Source organism: Myotis lucifugus, unplaced genomic scaffold (genome assembly GCF_000147115.1).
Source record: "Myotis lucifugus unplaced genomic scaffold, Myoluc2.0 scaffold_341, whole genome shotgun sequence".
In the NCBI taxonomy this organism is placed as follows: Eukaryota; Metazoa; Chordata; class Mammalia; order Chiroptera; family Vespertilionidae; genus Myotis; species Myotis lucifugus.
Genome location: NW_005871389.1, coordinates 735886 through 755904, shown reverse-complemented (window position 1 = coordinate 755904; position 20019 = coordinate 735886). Strand labels below are relative to the sequence as shown.

The window sequence follows — 20019 nt, the reverse complement described above, 5'->3', positions numbered from 1 at the left end:
GAAATTGCTGGGTCTTTTGGTAATCCTGTGATTAACTCTGAGAAACTTTTATACTGTTTTCCACAGTGGCTGCACCATTTTACATTCCCACCAGTTATGTACGAGTGTTCCAGTTTCTCCACAGTTTTTCATCCACACTTTCTGTCTTTCTGATTATAGCTGTCCTGGTGGATGAGTAGTGTCATTAGGTTTTGATTTGCATTTCCTTGAGGGCTGATGACGCTGAGCATCTTTGCAAGGTTTTTGTTCATTGTTTCTTTGGTGAAATGCCTTTTCAGAATTTTTGCCTTTAAAAAACATTGGATTAGTTTTCTTTCTGTTCGAGTTTTATTTTTTAAAGTTCTTTATCTAGTATCTGATTTGCAGATATTTTCTCCAAGTCTGTGGCTTGTCTTTTCATTTTCTCAACAGTCTCTTTTGCCCAGCAAGAGTTTTGAATTTCGATAATACAGTTTACCATTGTTTTTTCTTTTATGGCTTGTTTTTTTGGTGTTGTATCTAAAAATCCTTTGCCAGACCCCATCCAGGCCCATAAATTTGTTTGCTCTCCACTGGGAGCTCACACCAAAACAGCTGTTTAAAGAGGCAGAAGGAAATTGTGATGGGAAGATGGTTTCTAGTAGGAGGATGCCACTGTCTTTGATTCTTTGCAGTTGAGAGTTTTTTAGAAAAATTGGTTTATTTACAATGAAGAGGAGGAGTGGCTTTTCTTCTTCCCTTTGCTGCAGTTTTGTTGATTGGTTCATGTAGCAGATATTTACTGAGTCTAGGACAGTGATGGCGAACCTATGACACGCGTGTCAGAGGTGACACGTGAACTCATTTTTTTGGTTGATTTTTCTTTGTTAAATGGTATTTAAATATATAAAATAAATATCAAAAATATGTCTTTTTTACTATGGTTGCAAATATCAAAAAATTTCTATATGTGACACGGCACCAGAGTTAAGTTAGGGTTTTTCAAAATGCTGACACGCCGAGCTCAAAAGGTTCGCCATCACTGGCCTAGGACACACTGGGAATCAAATTGCACACGGTCCCATGTCTTGTGAGCTCCCAGACCAACAGGGGTAAGAGGTACTAATCAGGCAGTCATGAACATGGCTACATCAGAACAAGTCATCCGTGCACTGAAGCAGCAGTGGTGGACGCTGCGAGTATTACGGGGTCCCAGTTAGAAAGGGTTGGGGGGTATTGGCCAAGATTTCCCTTAGGAATCGAGGTTTACTCAGAGACTTGTGTGTGGGGAAAAGTCATCTGGGCACTGAGGACGCGGCAGACCTCCTTCCAGGTGAAAGCTGCGGAGTGTGAAGGTGAAGAGTCAGGCACATCAGGGCTTGAAAGGGGCAGGGGACAGGCGGGTGAGGTTGGCAGAGCCACTCATCACCAGCATTGGGGAGTTACAGAGTTAAGCTGGGAGATGACATGATCATGCTTTTTAAAAAGACCTTTTAGCCTATGTGTGTTGAGGGGATGTGCTGTTAGACTCTCAATACAGGGTTGATTCCTTTGATCCCTCTGGACTCATCTATCTCTTTGGGCATAAGATCTTGTGGTCACGGCTTCAGAATCCCAAAAGCCAGGCGCCCTCTCCTGCCTGTCCCAGATTGTTTTGTGGTAGCACAGCCACATTACAAAGCAGACCTGGACCAGCCTTTCCAGGAAGTAATTCAGTGGCTGCCAAATAGGAAGTACTTGACTGAGTTCTGGTGTCTGTTAGGAAGCAGGGTCGGTGTGGGGGGTGGGGGCCTTTGGAGTGGACCTGGAGGGCTTGGTGCTGGTTGTGAGCAGGTGTGAGGCAGCTAATCTGATTTTGCTTTTTCAATTAAAGATACTTGCTCCTTAGTTGTGCGTTTCTGGCTTGTGATTGGCGACACTGAGAGGAGAAAAGAGAATCAATCATAGGATGGGAACTGAAGAAATCTGCTCTGATGTTGTCATGCCCACGTCTGGCCAGCAGTGCCACCTGTGCCTGTAGATGTTTATTAGGGCAGGAATGCTGGCCTGGGTATGTTTTGGTATCAAACCCGCAGCTCGACCATTCCCTGCAGCTGACCTTAACCCCATTTCCTCTGGTCTGCAACTTCCTTCATTTCGGATGTACTGTCAATCTAATAACACACTTTGGACAAGAAATAAACATATCAAGTGTGCACACTGACTTTAAGAGCTAGCCCAACATTCAGAAAAGGTAAAATGTGAAGAAGTTTAGTTTGGTTATTTGCCGCTAATATTAGACATCCTCCCTGCCCTCCACCCGCCTCCCACAACAAGCTATTGTTGGCAGGGAGCTCTAACCTTCACTAACTTCCCATGGCTTTACTCAAAGGCTGCTGTCCAAAGTCCCAGAAAGGATATTTTGGTACATTTTATTAGGAAGTTTGTGTGGGTTTTGTCTGAAAGGGTTTTGTAAAATAGCACTTGTTTCTCAGCCTCAAGCCCTCTGTTGCAGCTTCTTGAACACATCCTTGCTGACTTGTGCTTGGCAAGGGGTGGCAGCTGTGTAGGTGGTATGGCAGGCCGGGCAACATGATGTGGTAGGTTCCAGGGCCACCAAATCCTCCATCCCTCCCCACCCTCTAGAATGGAAGTGGCTCTGTGCTGTAAAAACCCACTTATGTTGGGCCTGGGTGGGCTTTACCCTCGGTTTAAATTGAGACTTGGTATGTGAGAACTGGTCTCAAGTGATGAAGTGGGAACCCAGATTACCCCGGTTCAGCATGCCCCTCTGCTGTCACCATTGCCTGGTCCCCTCACCCTGGGTCCGTGGGTGGAGGAGCTGCCGGCCCTGCCCCAAGGAGCCTGCATAGGGACAATCAGCTGGTTGAGTGGCTGAGAGGGCCTGCTCTCACTGGTGAATTGCCGAGGAGCCAGAACAGAAGGAACATTGTGCGAGGAGACCCAGGGAAAGGTTAGGGGGCTGCCGAGTTGTGACAAGCCACATGAATGCGGCCAGCTGTGTGGCTTGGTTTGTCTTTCCCTGGAGCATCTTTCTGTTTCTTGATGTGGGACCCTAAAAGTAACTGTATTTTCAAGAGGGCAGTCAGTGTCTGGAGCTGCCTCAAAGAGAAGTGTCTTGAAAGAGCGCATGTGTGTGAGAGGCGGCGCAGCCTGACCCATGCTGATTGATCACTGGCACCCCGCCCGGGAGAGCCGGGTCCACCCCTACTCCTGCCTGCTCCGTTAAGGAGTCAACTTCCCTGAGAACTCTCCCCTGACTGATCTCTGTATTTACCTATAAAGATGGGAATCACATAACTGATTCATCGCAAAGTGAGGGAGGGATATGGTTTTAGTAGAGGTGGGGCAGGGAGTAATGTGGGGGTGCTTGGCACTATCATCCCAGCTCCTCACTTTTGTGGGGGTCAAAGCTGCAGGTTCAGACAGCCTCAGCTTGGGATTTGAGAGAGGTTGTCCCATGTTTTGCATAACTGGCTCTTGTGTCTCTTTGTTTAACAGCCACCGTAGGATGTGGGAGTGGTGATCTCTCTTAGACTGGGCAGGGGGAGTGAGGTTCAGGAGCAGACTAATGATTCTCTGGTCCCCTTGGCTTTGAGCTTCATGATCTCATCCTGGGGACATCATATTCTTTCTTCCCTTTTTTCTGTTTTGGTCCAGGTTTCTTTGTCAGAGTGCCAGTTCATATGTGTATTTATATTTATATTCTCACTCTTTCTGGTGTTATAATGGGGATGAATCATTGAATGAAGACTCCAGATAACAGAAGATTGCTTTCAGCATAAAAGTATTTATCTGTTTTCATGACACAAGGTCTTTAAAATAAAATGTAGTGTGTGCCTTTCTGCCTTCTTATTTTAATTTCTAATTGCTTAACAGTACATGAATGTATTCAGGTTACCATAAATCCAAGTAACACTGAATCATGCAGAGTAGAAAAAGGATTTTTCCTTTTCTATCCCTTTATACCCCCTAATCTTTTTGATCTCTCAAGAAGTGAAGGGGTGTCTGTCATCCAGAATGGTTCTGTTTTACACTGTATCGAAGTAAAGTCTTTTGGCAGCAGTGGAATTCCAGTTAGACTCACAGTTGTGCCGTTAGCTTCCCCTCATCAATAGCAGCTTGTCTTGGAGCTCTTTTCATGTCCGTGTGTAATGATGACCAGCATTTTTGAGCACTCATATGTGGGTGGGCTCTGTTCTTTCCACTTGGCACGTGAAGAAGCTGAGGCACAAATAGGTGATGTAACCTACTCAAGGTGACTCCGTAAGTGCAAGAGCACCCTTAGCTCCAGAGTCTGCCCCTCTGTCACCGTTTTGTTCAGAATTCAAAGGTAGAAAAAGAAAATGTTCCTTGCACCCTTGACCTCTAGAGACAGCCCCTTCTTTCAGTGGTTTGCCTCTCACCGTGCCCGCAGTGCTGTGGTGACTATTCTTACTGTACCTGGTCCTGGCCGGCTCTGAGGCTTCCCCTGGCCTTCCTGGCAGGTCATTCAGATGTGGTAAGAGCCCAGACTGATGCTGCCCATGCCGTCCTGCCAGCTAGAGTTAGTTTTTTCTCCTTTCTTTTCTCATGCACCCAGAACCCTATGGGTGGTTTTATTTTCTCCTTTCACTGAGGCTCGAGGAGATGGACCAGCGAGACGGTGGCAGAGCTGCTTCGGCATCCTGGAGGTCTCAGACCCTAAAACCCACAGTTTTCAGCTCACATTGCACTGTTTTTCTTAGGCTTTTTGAAGCTTTTTCTTCTAACTACAAAGAATTGGAGTCCTGTCGCCAGCTCACTTCCTTGAAGTAACCACTATGAGCATTAGTTGTAAATCCTCCCAGAAACATGTTGTTCTGTGGCATGTGTGTGCATGTGGGCACATTTTTAACCTAAAGAGCTCTGGACTCTCCCGTGTCAGCACATATAACTCTACCTCATTCTTTGTGACATCTGCAGAGCTCTTCCCTCAGCTAGACCAACTGTGATTCCCCCCAACTTCCCTATTAAGAATTTTTCTTGTTCCTTTTCTAGATCTCTCACTACTGCAGTGCTGCCTGGTGACCCTCCTCAAACATTTGTTCATGAGCGCTTAGCATCGAATCCTGAAAGTGGAATTTCAGGATTGGTGGGGTTTGGTTTGGGACATTTTTTCCGTGTTTCTTCCCTTACTGTCTACCTGGTGGTGAGCAGTTCTCTCTTGCTGCCCTGGAGCATTCGGCTTTGGCTCACCGTGTGGGTCAGGGCTGCATCCACAGGAAGATGTCAGGGGCCAAGACACATGTACTCACAGGTCTGGCCTTCATTTGTTCCCTGTGTACTTGATAAGTGATTAAATGCCACTAAACCTCAGTTTCCTCTCCTGATGGATGGTGAGAATTTGTGAGGTTGAAATTTGTGCTAGGTAAACTCTGTACCACAGTGCCTAGCCCAGCCGTGGGCAAACTACGGCCCGCGGGCCGGATCCGGCCCATTTGAAATGAATAAAACTAAAAAAAAAAAAGACCGTACCCTTTTATGTAATGATGTTTACTTTGAATTTATATTAGTTCACACAAACACTCCATCCATGCTTTTGTTCCGGCCCTCCGGTCCAGTTTAAGAACCCATTGTGGCCCTCGAGTCAAAAAGTTTGCCCACCCCTGGCCTAGCCCTAGGGAGGATTGGCTAAGTGGTGCTGGTAGTGGGCAGGTGGCCAAGAAGGACTTGAGACAGAGGGTTCCACTGGGCCTCGCCTGAGCTCTGTGATGGGATGGGCGCTTGCCCTGTCTGTGCCTTCATCCCTTTCCAAGATAGTCACAGCAGGTAGTAGGTAGGTACTAGATGCAGCACCTTGAGAAAGGCTGGGGGTGGAGCCAAGCATATATATTAAGTTTATTTAATGTAGAAAACTTAAAAATGCATACAGAGGTATTCACAGCCTCTGCTGCACCACCATCACTCTCTAAGGCCAGCACAGTCTCTAGCTTGGCAAACTCCAGCTGAAGGAGGAAGTAAGAAAGTCTCTCTACCCTGGCTCTTACAAAGCAGTCTGCCTGCTAATCAACCAGTGGTAAAGTACCAAAGGAAGCAACTGGCTACAAAAGTCGCTCACAAGAGTACACCCTCTGCTGGAGGAGTGAAGAAACCTCATTGTTACAGGCCTGGTCTGGTACCTTGGAGCTCAGTAAAATTGGATGTATTCACAAGTCCACTGAACTAATGATTTGCAAACTTCCCTTCCAGCATCTGGTGTGAGAAAGTGTTCATAACTTCAAAACAGTCTGTGTTTCCAGAGCACAGCTATTGGTGCTTTGCAGGAGGCAAGTGAGACCTATCTAGTTGGCTTTTTTTAAGATACCAACCTGTGTGCTATCCATGCAAATGTGTAACAATTATGCCAAAAGAGATCCAGCTAGAATTCCACATATGTGGAGAATGTGCTTAAGAATCCATGATGATGCCCTGCTGGTTCGGCTTAGTGCATAGAGCTTTGGCCTGTAGACTGAAGGTTCGAGGTTCCATTCCAGTCAAGGGCACATGCCCAGATTGCGGGCTCAGACCCCAGTAGGGGCATGCAGGAGGCAGCCAATCAGTGATTCTCTCTCATCATTGATGTTTCTCTCTCCCTCTCCTTTCCTCTCTGAAATCAACTTTTTAAAAAAGAATCCATTATGATGGGAAATATTTCATTCTTTAAAACAAATTTCTCTTTCTGTTATTGGTAGTTCTGAACATTAGATATTTTTTCCCCATGGGGTCAAAAGATGCCTCAGTAAATAGACGGCAAGTGTAAACTACAGGACAGAAATTGGGTATTGGCTGTTTTTCCATTTTCATTTGTGTGTGAATTTTCAAAATATAAATACAGAGACATAAAGCATTAATGCAAATCAAAATGTTTCTGTGAAAATTTTCAGTAGTTCAACTTTATAACAGTTATAAATAAACCTATTAAACTTTTCTGGATAATGCCAGCATTTGGATTTTTTAAAAACAAGTTAATATCTAATTGATGGCAACTAAATGGTGTTTGTAGCATTTAAAAACTTTTTTATTGCATTTCTTAGGGTGACATTGGCTAATAAAATTATATAGGTTTCAGGTGTACAATTCTATAATACATCATCTGTATATTGTATTGTGTGGTGTCGCATTTTTATCAGTAGATTCCATCCATTCACTATACTTTTCTGAGTTGTCCTACATGCAAGTATTTTTTTTTTTGTTTTGTTAATCCTCACCAGAAGATATTTTTTCATTGATTTTTTTCTTTGAGAGAGTGAAAGGGAGGGGGAGAGACAGAAAAAGAGAAACATTGATGTGAGAGAGATTGATGTTTCTATATCTCCCTCTCTCTCTCCCTCTCTGAAATCAATAAAGATATATTTTAAAATAAAAAGCCAAATCACCCTGGCTGGTTCGCTTAGTGGTTAGAACAGCGGTTCTCAACCTGTGCGTCACGACCTCTTTGGGGGTCGAACGACCCTTTTACAGGGGTCGCCTATGACCATCGGAAAACACATATTGTTTTTGTGATTAATCACTGTGCTTTAATTATGTTCAATTTGTAACAATGAAAATACATCCTGCATATCAGATATTTACATTATGATTCATAACAGTAGCAAAATTACAGTTATGAAGTAGCAACGAAAATAATTTTATGGTTGGGGGTCACCACAACATGAACTGTATTAAAGGGTCGCAGCATTAGGAAGGTTGAGAACCACTGGGTTAGAGCATCAACCCACACATGGAAGGGTCGTGGATTTGATTCCCAGTCAAGGGCACAAACCTGGTTGCAGGTTCAATCCCTGGCCCTGGTCAGGGTGTGTACGGGAGGCAGCCAATCGATGTGTCTCTCTCAGATTGATGTTTCTCTCTCTCTCTCCTTCTTCCCTCCCTTCCACTTTCTCTAAAAAAATCAATGGGAAAAAATCCTTTGGTGAAGATTAACTAAAAATAAAAATAAAAATCTGTATTATTGGTCCTATGGGGATGTTGCTGGCAGAAGCCCTGTAAACTAATGATTATATCCCAGGGCTCTGATCAGATTCAGGTTTGACTTTTTTTTTAAAGCCCAGCATATATGAACCCAGGGCAGCCGTGGGCAAACTACGGCCTGCGGGCCGGATCCGGCCCGTTTGAAATGAATAAAACTAAAAAAAAAAAAAAGACCGTACCCTTTTATGTAATGATGTTTACTTTGAATTTATATTAGTTCACACAAACACTCCATCCATGCTTTTGTTCCGGCCCTCCGGTCCAGTTTAAGAACCCATTGTGGCCCTCGAGTCAAAAAGTTGGCCCACCCCTGACCCAGGGCCTCTCGTAAAGGAAAGTCAAACAGGCCCCAGGTACAGGTGTGGGCAGGGTTAAGATGGTGAGGAGACAGCCCCAGGGTTCCTGAGGAGCCAGGCTTCTGGACTGCCAGCAGTCTGAGGTTACTCTTTCATTTCTCCCAGGGTTGGGTAGTAAACCCAGGGGTCCTCCAGGGTCAGCCCTGCTAGCTGCACAAGGGGCAGGGCCCTGGAGACAGCCCCAGGGAATAGAAGGGGGTTCTGAGGTGGTGGAGAGAGCAGCATTGGGAGCTCCCAGCCAGCCCCGTTTGCCTTGATGTGCCCCGTGCCAGGGCTTGCCTGGCCTGTGCGAGCTCTCATGGTCTGGACTCCCCACACACTGAGGACAGGTGCACACACACTGGCTTTGGTAGCTAGCACCAGTTTAGCAAGTTCCTCCGCATCTTAGTTTGCTGAGGTCAGAGAGAGATGCTGGCCTGTAGCCAGTGGCCTGGGGAGTGGGTGGCTGCCCACAGCCTGGTCTGAAAGCAGTTGAGGCAGGCCTCAGCTGCCTTTGCTGAAAGTGTGGCATGTGTAGGGGTCTGGCTGGACTAAGGATGTTTCTCTGGGAGTGCCGGCCCCTCTGGCAGTCTTTGGAGTTTCTTGGCTTATAGAAGCGTCACCCTGGTTTCTGCCTTTATCTTCACAAGGTCTCTTTCCTCTGTGTGAGCCTGTGTCCAAATTTCTCCCTTTTATAAGGACACCAGTCATATTGGATTAAGACCCATCCTATTGCCCTGGCTGGGGTGGCTCAGTTGGCTGGGCGTCATCCCATGCACCAATGGGTTGAAGGTTTGATTCCCAGTTAGGGCACATGCCTGGGTTGCCTGCGTTGCCTGCTTGACCCCTAGTGGGTGACTTGCAGAAGGCAGCTTATTGATGTTTCTCACTCTCTCTAAAAAAAAAAAAAAAAAAAAAAAAAAAAAAATCAATTAAAATATTTTTTTAAAAATACACTTTGAATGTGGCCATTCCTCACTGAGTATTCTGCTGCCTCTCTGGGGTGCTGTGGTGTTGCCTATGTCTCGACTTTCTCTGGAGGATGGTTTCCCAGGGGCTGCCCTCCTGGAAGTTCCCAGGCTTCTCCGGCTTGTCCAGAGGGAGCTCCGGTCAGCCTTTCTCAGGGTGCTTTGAGCCACACCTCAGCTGCAGGGCACACGCTGGTCTCTCAGCGAGGACTCTTCCTGGCCCTGATGCTGTCCCCAGCTTTGCCCTGCACCGCCCATCTCTGGGGAGTCATACAGAACTCTTCCTGGTCTCTTGTTTTGAGCTGTTGCCTTGACCTGTTTGGTTTGTGTGGGCAGGAACTCCTCCTAAGGGATTCCAGAGAATACTGCCTGCCCATAGTGAATTTTGGCTCCCCACTGACCAGCCACGTGGCACCGGGCAGATTACTGCCCCTGTTTCAGTTTCTTCATCTGTGAAATGGGGACAGTAAGAGCACCTGTTTTGGGCTGTGAAACATTCATACAAAATAAGTGGTTGGAAAATGCTGGCCACTGTAAATGCTCCACAATATGATGTTATATAGTATATAGTCCGTGTCATGTCAGTATCACTGCTGTGTGGTGACTCTTCACCTTCAGACCCCAAGTATCCCCGTCACTGCTGTGAACACATGGCAGGTACCCATTAAGTTTTTGTAGGGTAAATGAGTTTGTGGGCACATTGAACAGACACAGGTGCTTGGTCACTGCCAGACTCATCGGAAACAAAAAGGCTCCCTTTGTCCATAATGCTCACAGTTCATTGGACTGGGTGGACAGAAAACAGACCTTGATTAGTCCTACTTAGGAGGGTGAATCGCACACTGTGATTGGGGACAATGGTCTGAGAAGGCTTGTCAAGGGATGAGTGCCATCCAGGGGAGAGCTGGATTGGGAAATAGAAGATGGAGGCGTGGCCTGGGATGACTGATTGCACTGGCTGTGGTGACGGTTTGGCCTTTGCTCAAGGCTCAGAGGGAGGCCATTGGCAGGTTTTGAAGAAGTGGGTTGGGAGTGAGCCAAGAGATGGTTTCAACTTTGTGGATTAAAGGGGGGCCATAGTGGAAGCAGCTGGACAACCAGCTGGAGGTGATGGGTGGTCCAGGGAGATGAGGAGCCAGGAAGAGGTTGGACCTACCACGAAGCCAGAAGGTAAAGCTGTGGCTGAGCATGAGGTCAGCCAGGGAAGGCAAAGAGGAGAGGACGGTCTGCTTCTGAGCCTTGGGGTGCTCCTGTATTTGGCAGAGCCATAGAATACCCTTTTCCAGTGTCCTTTTCTTTGTTAATCCTCACCCAAGGATATTTTTCTCATTAATTTTTAGAGGGGGGGGGGGAGAGAGAGGAAAAAAAAACATTGATGTGAGAGAGACACACTGATTGGTTCTCTCCCTAGCATACCCTGACCAGGGCCAGCGCTCTATTCACTGCGCCACACCAGCCAGAGGGATCCACACATTGTGTCTGTTCATCTGTAGATTCTCCCTCTACCATTTTTTTTCTTTGTAGTTTGTTGAGGAAACTGGGTCATTTTCCTGTAGGTTTGATACTGGCTTTTTGCTGCTTCAGTCCCTGTGGTGTTTATTTAGCACGACCACCCTGATTTGTGTATTCTGTGTCGCTATGAACTTGAGTCTGGTGAGATCTGCCTGGGAAGGTGGCATCAATCTCGTCTGGTGGTCTGTGTGTGTGATGTGGGCAACAGATGACAGCAGCACCTGAATTACTGACTCAAGGGGTTATGGAACCGTGATGGGTCAGTCCTTATCCACACAGGAGCTGGAACATAACTGCAGCTCACCTCTCATCTTCTGTGTGGTTACGCTATGGAGAGGCAGGACAGGTGCTTGAGTTTTCCTCCCCTTTATTTGCCAGTTTCAAACCCTGCTCCCAGTCATGCTGTCCTGAAGGCTGGGTATTGTTTTTTCCCCAGAACATGGATCTGGGTTTGTTCTTCCTGAGCCTAACCTTTGGACCTCTCCACCCCAGGATGCAACACCCTCTAGTGATAGCCGAGGCCCTTCTTTCCAGTCACCTGCTGTCACTCCTCTCCATCTTCCCCTTTCAGCTTGCCATGTGACTCTCAGGGCTCTCAGAGAGGATGCTGTCCCCACCTCCTGACCCTTTTTGACTTCACCAACTCAGCCATTCTCCAAGCTTGTCACAGGGCCCAGGAGGTGTTCTTGGCCCCTCCCCTCCCCCCTAATGAGGGGTCAGGCCCTTCTCAAATTTCATTCTTTTGGCAAATACGGGGTACCTCCCCTGGGCCAGCACCTGGGGGTGGGGGGTGGGGTGGGAGTGTAAGACAGGAATCCCCAGAGCTCCTGCCTCCACGAGCTTCCCAGTTTGGTGGGGAGACATGCCCTTTGTGACAAGTGCATTCCTAAGGGTGGGCATGGGGTAGTGCTGACAGAGGGGCACCTGCCATGTTTAGGGGCATAACAGTGGCTTACTACAGAGCATCTTTCTCCTCCTTGGCAAGACGTTGGGAGACAACTGATGACCTTGGGCCAGTGGCTCCGTGGTGTCAAGGCTGTCTACCTGAGACTCTCCTGGCTTTCTCTGCAGTCCTCCCGTGGTTGACACCACACCGCCAGGCATTGCCTCACAAGGTTGGCAGGAAGAAAAGAGGTGCCGAGACTTTCCCCCTGCACATTACGGTATTTTTGATTTGGGAAGGAATCTACCCACAAATCCACTCCCGGTCTCTGGATTTGCCTGTTCTGGACATTTCATATAAATGGAATCACACTGTGTGGCCTTGTGTGTCTGGATTCTCTCACTGAGTATCATGTTTTCATGGTTCATCCACATTGTAGCAAGTGTCAGAGCTTTACTCCTTTTTATGGCTGAGTAATATTTCATTGTCTGGATGGACCACTTTGTATTTATCCATTCATCCATCAGTGGACGAACACTGGGTTGTTTCCAGTTTGGGCTGTTGTGAATCATGCTGCTATGGACATAGATGTCAAGTTTTTGTGTGGATATAGGTTTTCATTTATCATAGGTATATACCTAGGAGAGATATATGGGTCATCTAATAGGTATTCTATTTTAACATTTTCCCAGATAGTTTTCCAAAGGGATGGCACCATTTTCCATCCTCACTAGCAATGCACAGGGATCCGGTTTTTCCTCACCAACATTTATTTTCTGGTTGTTGTTGTTTTTAACAATTGCCATCCCAGTGGTCTGATTTTGATTTGCAATTTCCTAATGATTAGTGACTTTGAACATCTTTTTAGGCGCTTATTGGCAATTTATATATCTTTGGAGAAATTTCCCTTCTGGGTAAGGGGTGGGGTAGTAGGATCATGGACCTCAGAGCCTGCGATCAGGTCTCAGCACTGTCACTTAGCAGCTGTATGTCTCTGAGCCTTGGTTTCTCCATTTGTTGGCCAGTACTGAGTGGGCTCAAGGGGTAGTGTGTGCATAGGGGCTGTACAAGACATCAGCAAGAATATTTCCATTAACCCTCCAAAAGCATCATTCTTAATGATTTCTGCTTCTGTTGTGGAGACTGCTTTGCTGGGTCCTCTGCAAAGATGAGTTAGTTCATTTTGGGTAACTGGGTAGATGAGAAGTAGGCACACAGAGAGATGTGGAGGCCAAGCAAAGAAAAAAGATAGGCAGGCTGGCACTGGGGAGCAGGCGTTCACCTCTGTCCTGTAGCTGTGTCTCGTCCATCATCTGAAACAGACTTCCTTGTTTTCTTTATTTAAGGAGGAGCCACGGAAGGTTTGTTTCACCTATGACCTGTTCCTGAACCTGGAGGGCAACCCGCCTGTAAACCACCTGCGCTGTGAGAAGCTTACCTTCAACAACCCCACCGTTGAGTTCCGGTACAAGCTCCTGATGGCTGGCGGGGTGAGTGTGCCGGAGCAGGTGGGCCCTGCCCCTGCTCGAACGGATGCATCTTCTCTGTCATGGATCCATCTCTGCTCCCTGAACTGGGAACTTGGTGCTGGGGGCACCTTGGGATCTCTCAGGCATGTCTCTTCAGCCTATGGCTGGGCACCTGATACTCAGAGGGGCAGGTTGCACAGGTAGCACCTGGCAGCACTGGATAGGACCCAGGTATCCCGAGTCTGTGCTGGGATGTTGTCAGCTGGGAATAACTAGTTGCTAGTTATCCCTGTAGCTTCCTGGTTGGCTGTGATTAATTAGCATCTTCTTCCATAAAGTAGGGGGAGGGTGGGGGAAGGAATGGGTGTGAGACCAGCCTGTCAGTGTGGCGAGGCGCTGGAGCCAACTTTTAACCGGATTGGCAAGGCTGTGCTGGAGCCCCATCACCTGGGGAAATAGCAGTGGCTCTCTGCAGGGTCCTTGGTGATGCATGCCACCTGGCAGTTCTGTCCTTGTGCGGCCAGATGAAGGTGTCAGCTCTCAGAACCTAGGTCTCGAGTGAATCGTGTGGCCAGCGATCTTGGTATGATGGCAGAGTGCCAGGAGCATGTGTCAGCTCTTGGAGAATGGGGGTGGGGTGCTTGGTACTGATGGATGATTGGCTGTGGAGGAGGCAAGACGCTTGGCTGCAGGCTGGACTGTGTGTGCCGAGGGAGGTGGCAGGCTGAGGACACAGGATATCCCAAAGCCACCTGTTAGTGAACATTTGCCTTGCTGCCAGCGGTGCCTGCAGTGGAGGATTCAGGTCCAGGTCATGAGAGAATGTGTGTATGTGTGTGTGTGGCAGGCCCACCTCCCCAGTGAATACAAGGAGTTTGGGCTGAATTTCTTTGGGCCTAGGGAGAAGTCCTTTTCTCTTCATTTAATTTAGTTGTTGTCTTTTATTTAAAAAAATGAAAGGAGTTATTTATTTATTGCAGAAAATTTGAGTAACTTCTTCCACGTTCCTAACAAAAGATTAGTCTGGGATTTGGACCTAGCATGTGATTGCTAATGGAGTTTAGTAACAGAATAGGGGGCATTGGAATCTATTGACACAGACACTTGTCTGGAAGTTTGCCTGGGAGTTCTAAAAGAACCAAGGAAGTGGGGAGGAGTTTCCAGGTTCAGCATCCTCTTCAGCTCTGCCTCTCTACCTTATTTTCCAAAGTATTTCCCTTAGGTGTTACGCAAAGGTTCTAAAGTCACATCTCAGGGAGACAGACACTCAGACAGTCAGCATTCCATGGGCCTCTTAGAGCTCCAGGACCAAGGGACCGTCCCCCTGCATCAGGTTTTCTTTGCTCTGAAAAGATGAAGGCTTACTATGCATCATCTAACCCTATAAAACGGGAGGGGCAGGGGAGGAGGAGGAGGAGGCATGAGGCATTGAGGGAGAGAGGTTGGGATGGCAGGTCCGCCTTGCAGTTTGGGAAGGGCCAGCCCAGGAGAGAGGAAGGGAGAGGAGGCCCTTGGGTGCAGGTGTGGTGGTCTCTGGGGGCACTTTTCATCCTTGGTGAGGGCTGCCCAGAGAGCTGGTTGTCTGGTTAGGAACTTTCTTTCTTGCCCTTTGGGGCTTGCTCTGGGCTGATAGCAGAACAGTGTTCTCGGGTCTTAGGAGCAGCCTGGGAGCTTTATGGGACAGTAGCTCCCGTGACCTGAGTTGTGGCCCTTGTGTAGCCAGTCTGGAGCTCTGAGAGTTCCCAGTGGGGCTGGCATTTACCATCTGGTGGCAGATGACCACAGACCCATCTGTGTTGACATTTGCTAGAAGAACTGGAGGACCATGCGATCTGTAAGTTGATGAAAACTGCTTTCTGTATTGCCCCTCCGGGGGCACATGAGTTCTGTAATTCCTCACATGAGGTTCACATACTTCCTCAGTGGTGACCAGAGTGGCTTGACCACTTTTCTAGACAGTCAGAGGCCAGTCCTGCTTGTCCCCTCAGCATCGTATCTCATCCTTTGCCCCATCAGCTGCGAGGGCCTGTATTTCCATCGAGTGAGATGCGTCCTCATGAAGCCCTGTCCTGCAGGTGGAAGTAGATTTATTTATTCACTTAACTTTTTTTTTCTGAAAGATTGTTAAAGAAGGAGAGAAAGATGCAAGGCCTTCACTACATTGTCTTGGCATAGCATCAGGATAGGATATTCCTGTGAAGGAGAGAAGAGAAATGAAAACAAAGGAAAAAAGCACCGTCTTCAAGGGAATGGACTCAGACCTCTGAGGGGACCTGTCTGTTCTCTGGGTTAGGCTGTCGCTTCTCTAACCTTGTGCATTGTCCTTGCTGGCCTTAGAGTGTGGTTATTTCCCAAGACCTGGTGATCCTCAGCCATGCTGGCCAGGGTCAGGCAGGTTCTGGGCGCTGTATTATAGTGAGATGGGCTCTGATGAGCAACTCGGCCTCGGGCCTCACTGCCTCAGAGTCAGGGGTGGGGGCTGGAGTGGCACGAAAGGCTCTGCTGCCCTCCTTTCAACCCGGTGTCCCCGTGACCATGACTGGGCATTACATCAGCCTCCTCAGATGAAAGGTTGAGCTTGTCAAGAATCCTAGGTGCTCAAGGTTATTAAAGCTAAATTAATTCTTTCTTTCTTTCTTTCTTTCTTTCTTTCTTTCTTTCTTTCTTTCTCTCTTTCTTTCTCTCTTTCTTTCTCTCTCTCTCTCTCTCTCTCTATCTCTCTCTCTCTCTCTTCCTCCCTCCCTCCCTCCCTCCCTCCCTCCCTCCCTCCTTCTCTTTCTCTTTCTTTCTTTCTTTCTTTCTTTCTTTCTTTCTTTCCTTTTCTTTTCTTTTCTTTTCTTTTCTTTTCTTTTCTTTTCTTTTCTTTGATCTTTATTCTTTTGTTCTGTTTTGTTGCCATCTGGAAGGCTCGCTCTGAGTGGTAGTGTGAACTTCCAGTGTCTATATTTTGAGAACTTGCCCTCGGGTTTTCTCTCCCTTCAGCAGGTGCCACAGGAGCCTCACTGGACCTGGGCAGGTGTTGCCAGGAGCACCTCTTGGCAGGAGCCCAGATCCTTCCTCCTCCTAGTAGTTAACAAAGGCAGAGCTCATGTCCCTCTCCTGCAGGCTCCAGCGAGGTGGCTTTGGCAGAGAACTGGGCCTGCCCCCGTGCAATTTCCTCTTGCCTTGGCTTCGCTGCTCGCTCCCTGTTTCAGTCAACTTTATTCACCTGAGAGTGGAGGAGTGAGGCTCCCCCAGGAGATGCGGGACCCGGTGAAGTCATGACACACACGTCCCACAGAAGTTGCTTTCTCCGCCACATGCCTTCCCAGAGGGGTGTCTGCCTGGCTTCTCACCTTTATGCTTCTGGTCTTTCTTAACTGCAGCATGCAGGCCGCTTTGGCCACAGCTGCCTCCTTGTGCTTCTCACACAAATTGCCAGTCTTGGTGCCAGTCTTTTAGCATGGTGCCCTCCTCCCCGAGACTGTGCCAACTGCACCTGGACCCAGCCATCCTGGGACCCTGCTTCTCTTTGCTCTCCACCACGAGCCTGCTTCGCTCTGAGCACTCAGCAGCCAGACCTTCACAGAGGAAATGCCGTGGACTCTTTGGGAAAATGACGCTCAGGCTCTCCCTGGCTCCCTCCCCCAGAAGGAAGCTTGGACACCTCTAGCTGCACTCCCGCAAGCCAACTTCCTCTTACCCATCGGATTTCCAGCTTGCCTCCTTGCTCATTGATAACATCTGTCTCTTCTTTATCACTAGGTGATGGTAATGCCCGAAGGAGCAGAAACGGTGTCCAGGCCCAGTCCTGACTACCCCATGTTACCCACAATTCCACTCTCTGCCTTCTCTGACCCCAAGAAGACCAAACCATCCCACGGCTCCAAGGTTAGTGAGGTGGAAGGCCCAGTCACATGGGAGCACTGGGGCCCAGCAGAGGGTCCTGGTCTCAGGGTGCTCCCTCTGCAGAGCTGGGCTCGGTCCCTTGGCATCTTTCTCTTGGAGCTCTCTGTGCTCCCTGTGGCTGCTCTCTGCCACTTAGTCAGAAGGGTCGGCCCCTCCTGGGGTGCATAGAACAGCCTGGTAATCACAGGCTCTTCACCCTGTTCCTCTTGAGGCCAGAGAGCCTGCCCTGTCCTCCCCCCTCCCTCAGAGTCAGTGGGCTTAGGACCACTCAGACAGAACCCCAAGCTAGTCTCACATGGTTGGGAGCCATGGACAGAGTGTCCACTGCAGCTACCACTGTCTACCTTCTCAGGTCTCCTGAGTGCAGCCAGGACACTTCGTCCATCAGGGCTGGTGCTTTCTCCGGGGCCTGTTCCAGGTTTGGCTTCTTTCTTTGGCAAACCTCCACAGAGAAAGCTTACTTGGGGGAAGAGCCAGGTAGAATCATGTGGGTGAGCGAGCTGATTTTCCCTAAGAAGAAATGCTTTATCATCCTCTCTCAGCCCCATCAGGTGAGTGGCACTCTGTCTTCCTGAGACCACTCCCTGAATCGTCCCAGAGTGGCTGCCAGAGCCCTTCTGGTGGTGTCATGATGTACACATAAACTCCTGAGTGTTCGTCCCGTTCCCCCGCAGCCGCCTACACAGCTCCGTGTCCCGGAGGCCAGGTTTCATCTGGCTCTCAGGGCAGCTGCTTGTCTTTCTGCCACCGACCCCACAAGTTTATCCACTTCTCAACTTTGCGTTTTTCTTGTTTCACTCATCTGTTGGCTGTTGTGAGCCTGGGGCATCCCACATGGGACAGCTTGAACTCTCAGGCCAAATTACAGCCTTATTCATCAGCAATGCTGGAGGAGAGCGACATTACCCAGGCAGAGTCTTTCTGGCACTTTCCCCAGGCCAGTGAGTCTCTAAAATCCTCATCCGACTTAAGCCCTTAAGTATGGAGCGCAGTCTGAAGGTCGTCCCCATGCCAACCTTCTGGCCCATCTTTCCTGAGCCTCATGGACATCAAATGGAAGAGAACTTCTTGCTAGAGATCTTGGCAGTTTCTCTCTTAGCCACTCAGTTGTCTGGAAGTCCATGCAACCTAGGAAGGGTAGAAATTGTCATTTCTTCTGTATGTGTCATTTGTGAGTCAACCAAAACCTCATGAAGAGATGCCCTGCAGTAGTGAGGACACTCTGGTGGCCAGTGGAGTTGCATCTGTTGGAGTTGCTCCTGTCTTCTCTCACTGGAATGTCTTTGTGACCACCCCCAGGAGTTCCCAGGCCAGATGGGCATATCTGCTAGGCGCAGAGGCCTGTAGGCAGGCTCCCTGGTCTCCACCCCTCCGTGTCCCAGAAACTTTCTTCAGCCACATGGGTGGTGTATTTTAGGAGGCTCTTCTGTGGGTTTCTCAGGCAGCACAAGGCAGATTCTTCTCTGCTGCAAGCCCCCTCTGCCTGTTGTCCTCCCTTCTGAGCCGTTAGCCTCACCTGCTCTTCTAGGAGGGTAGAACCTGTGTGCCAACCTCTTCCTCCAGATGAGGACCTCCCTTTGGGTACTGGCTGTACCACCCAGATTGGTTCTCTGCTGCCTAGACCCAAAGAGTCTGATTGCCAGGTCTCATGCTCCAGGCAGAGGAGACTGAGAGGGAAGGGCTTGGTCATGCAGGGCCTTGATTGTCAGGGTCCCCAACCTGGAGGCCGCTGGAGAGTCTGGCTTTTGGAGCCCTAGGCAGATTGGTCACTGGTGATCTGTCCCCACCTCATGTCTCTTCAGAGGGTAGCATGGAAGGCAGGAGTTGGAGCCTCCGGGCAGAGGGGTGGGGCTCCTGAAGGCTCCTTTTTGAGGATGGTATTCCTTTTATTCCCCACCTCACAGCACCCCTGGATTTTCATACCTGTAGCTTCTCCCTGTCTGACATCAGACAGTTGGCCTGGATGACCTTTCTCTAAAACTTGGTTCTTAGACATTTTGCTTCATTGATGGCTTTGAGAACATGACTGTGAACGATCACATTACTCTCGGAACTCCGTGTGGTTTCAGGGAGCCTGCTGTGCAGACCCCCAGGTAAAGAGCCGCTGCTAGGAAGGCCCTACTTGCTGGGCAGACCCTGGGCGGCAGTGGAGGCTTGTCCGACCCCAGGTCTGGGGGACCCGGTGGGAACTGTGCTGAGGCCTTTGACAGATGTTTATTGGGTGTGCTTTTGCCCTGCCTGTTCGGGCTGGGGCCGACTCCTATAGCCTGGGGTGTGTATAGATATTTTGAGAAGAGGCTGGAATCACATATGAGGTCTGCTTCTTGCCTCCCTCCTCAGGGGAGCCGATTGTTGGAGAGAGGAGTCCCCAGGGACTGACCCCATTCCACACACCAGCCCCAAGGGCGATGCCCCTTTAGATGGTCAGCTGCGGCTTGTGTTATGAGTACCCCTTCCCACTGCCCTGGAGACAGAAGAGCCAGGCCCAGGGCACAGGCGCTGATGTTTCTCCAGGGAGGCAGCAGGAGCCTGTGGCCACAAAGGCTGTCCCTGAACCTTTGACACTGATGTGGGTTATGGATTTGCAAGAAGACAGTGAACAAGTAGATCTGAGGTGGTCAAGGCTGTGCCGCCTGTCCTTGTAGCTCTTTATTGTGAGAGTCTGTCAGGTGGGCTGGGAGAGCAGGAAGTAGAGGCCCTGCTGCTGGGCATTTAGCTGGCTCACCCATCCTCTTAGCACATAGGGTGAGCTGGTAAAGTGTGGCTGCCTCGGGTGGTGCATGCCACCCTCAGGGTCTGGCTGCTGTTGATTTCCTGGTGAGCTTTGATCTGGAGAGCCGCTGAGCCCAACTGTGCACCTGCTGACTGAGTTGGGGGCAGAGCCCTTGGCAGCTGGGCACCTGTTCAGCAACCCTGGACATGTGGGGTGTTGAAGGGGTTTGACAGGCAGGAAGCAAACAAGGTGTCAGGCAAGGCTTCTACCCAAAGGGTACGCTAGCTGTGTGTAGGGTGGCTGCAGCCCCCATGATTGAGTG

At 49.0% G+C, this 20019-nt stretch overlaps 1 protein-coding gene across 6 annotated transcripts in view; it reads left to right on the top strand.

The window, feature by feature from the left end:
- The window catches only part of MLLT1 (MLLT1, super elongation complex subunit), an 84474-nt gene that overhangs the window by 50513 nt on the left and 13942 nt on the right, over window positions 1-20019 (top strand). For 5 of the 6 annotated variants that reach the window (XR_002832206.1, XM_006101107.2, XM_014466481.2 and 2 more), the window contains 2 exons: window positions 12974-13117; window positions 16841-16966. Coding sequence is in view for 5 of the 6 variants with exons in the window: in XM_006101107.2 (XP_006101169.1) it covers window positions 12974-13117; window positions 16841-16966 (270 nt within the window). In the remaining variant the exon portion in view is untranslated. The remainder of the gene's footprint in view (window positions 1-12973; window positions 13118-16840; window positions 16967-20019) is intronic. The other variant, XM_014466484.2, reaches the window with a different exon arrangement.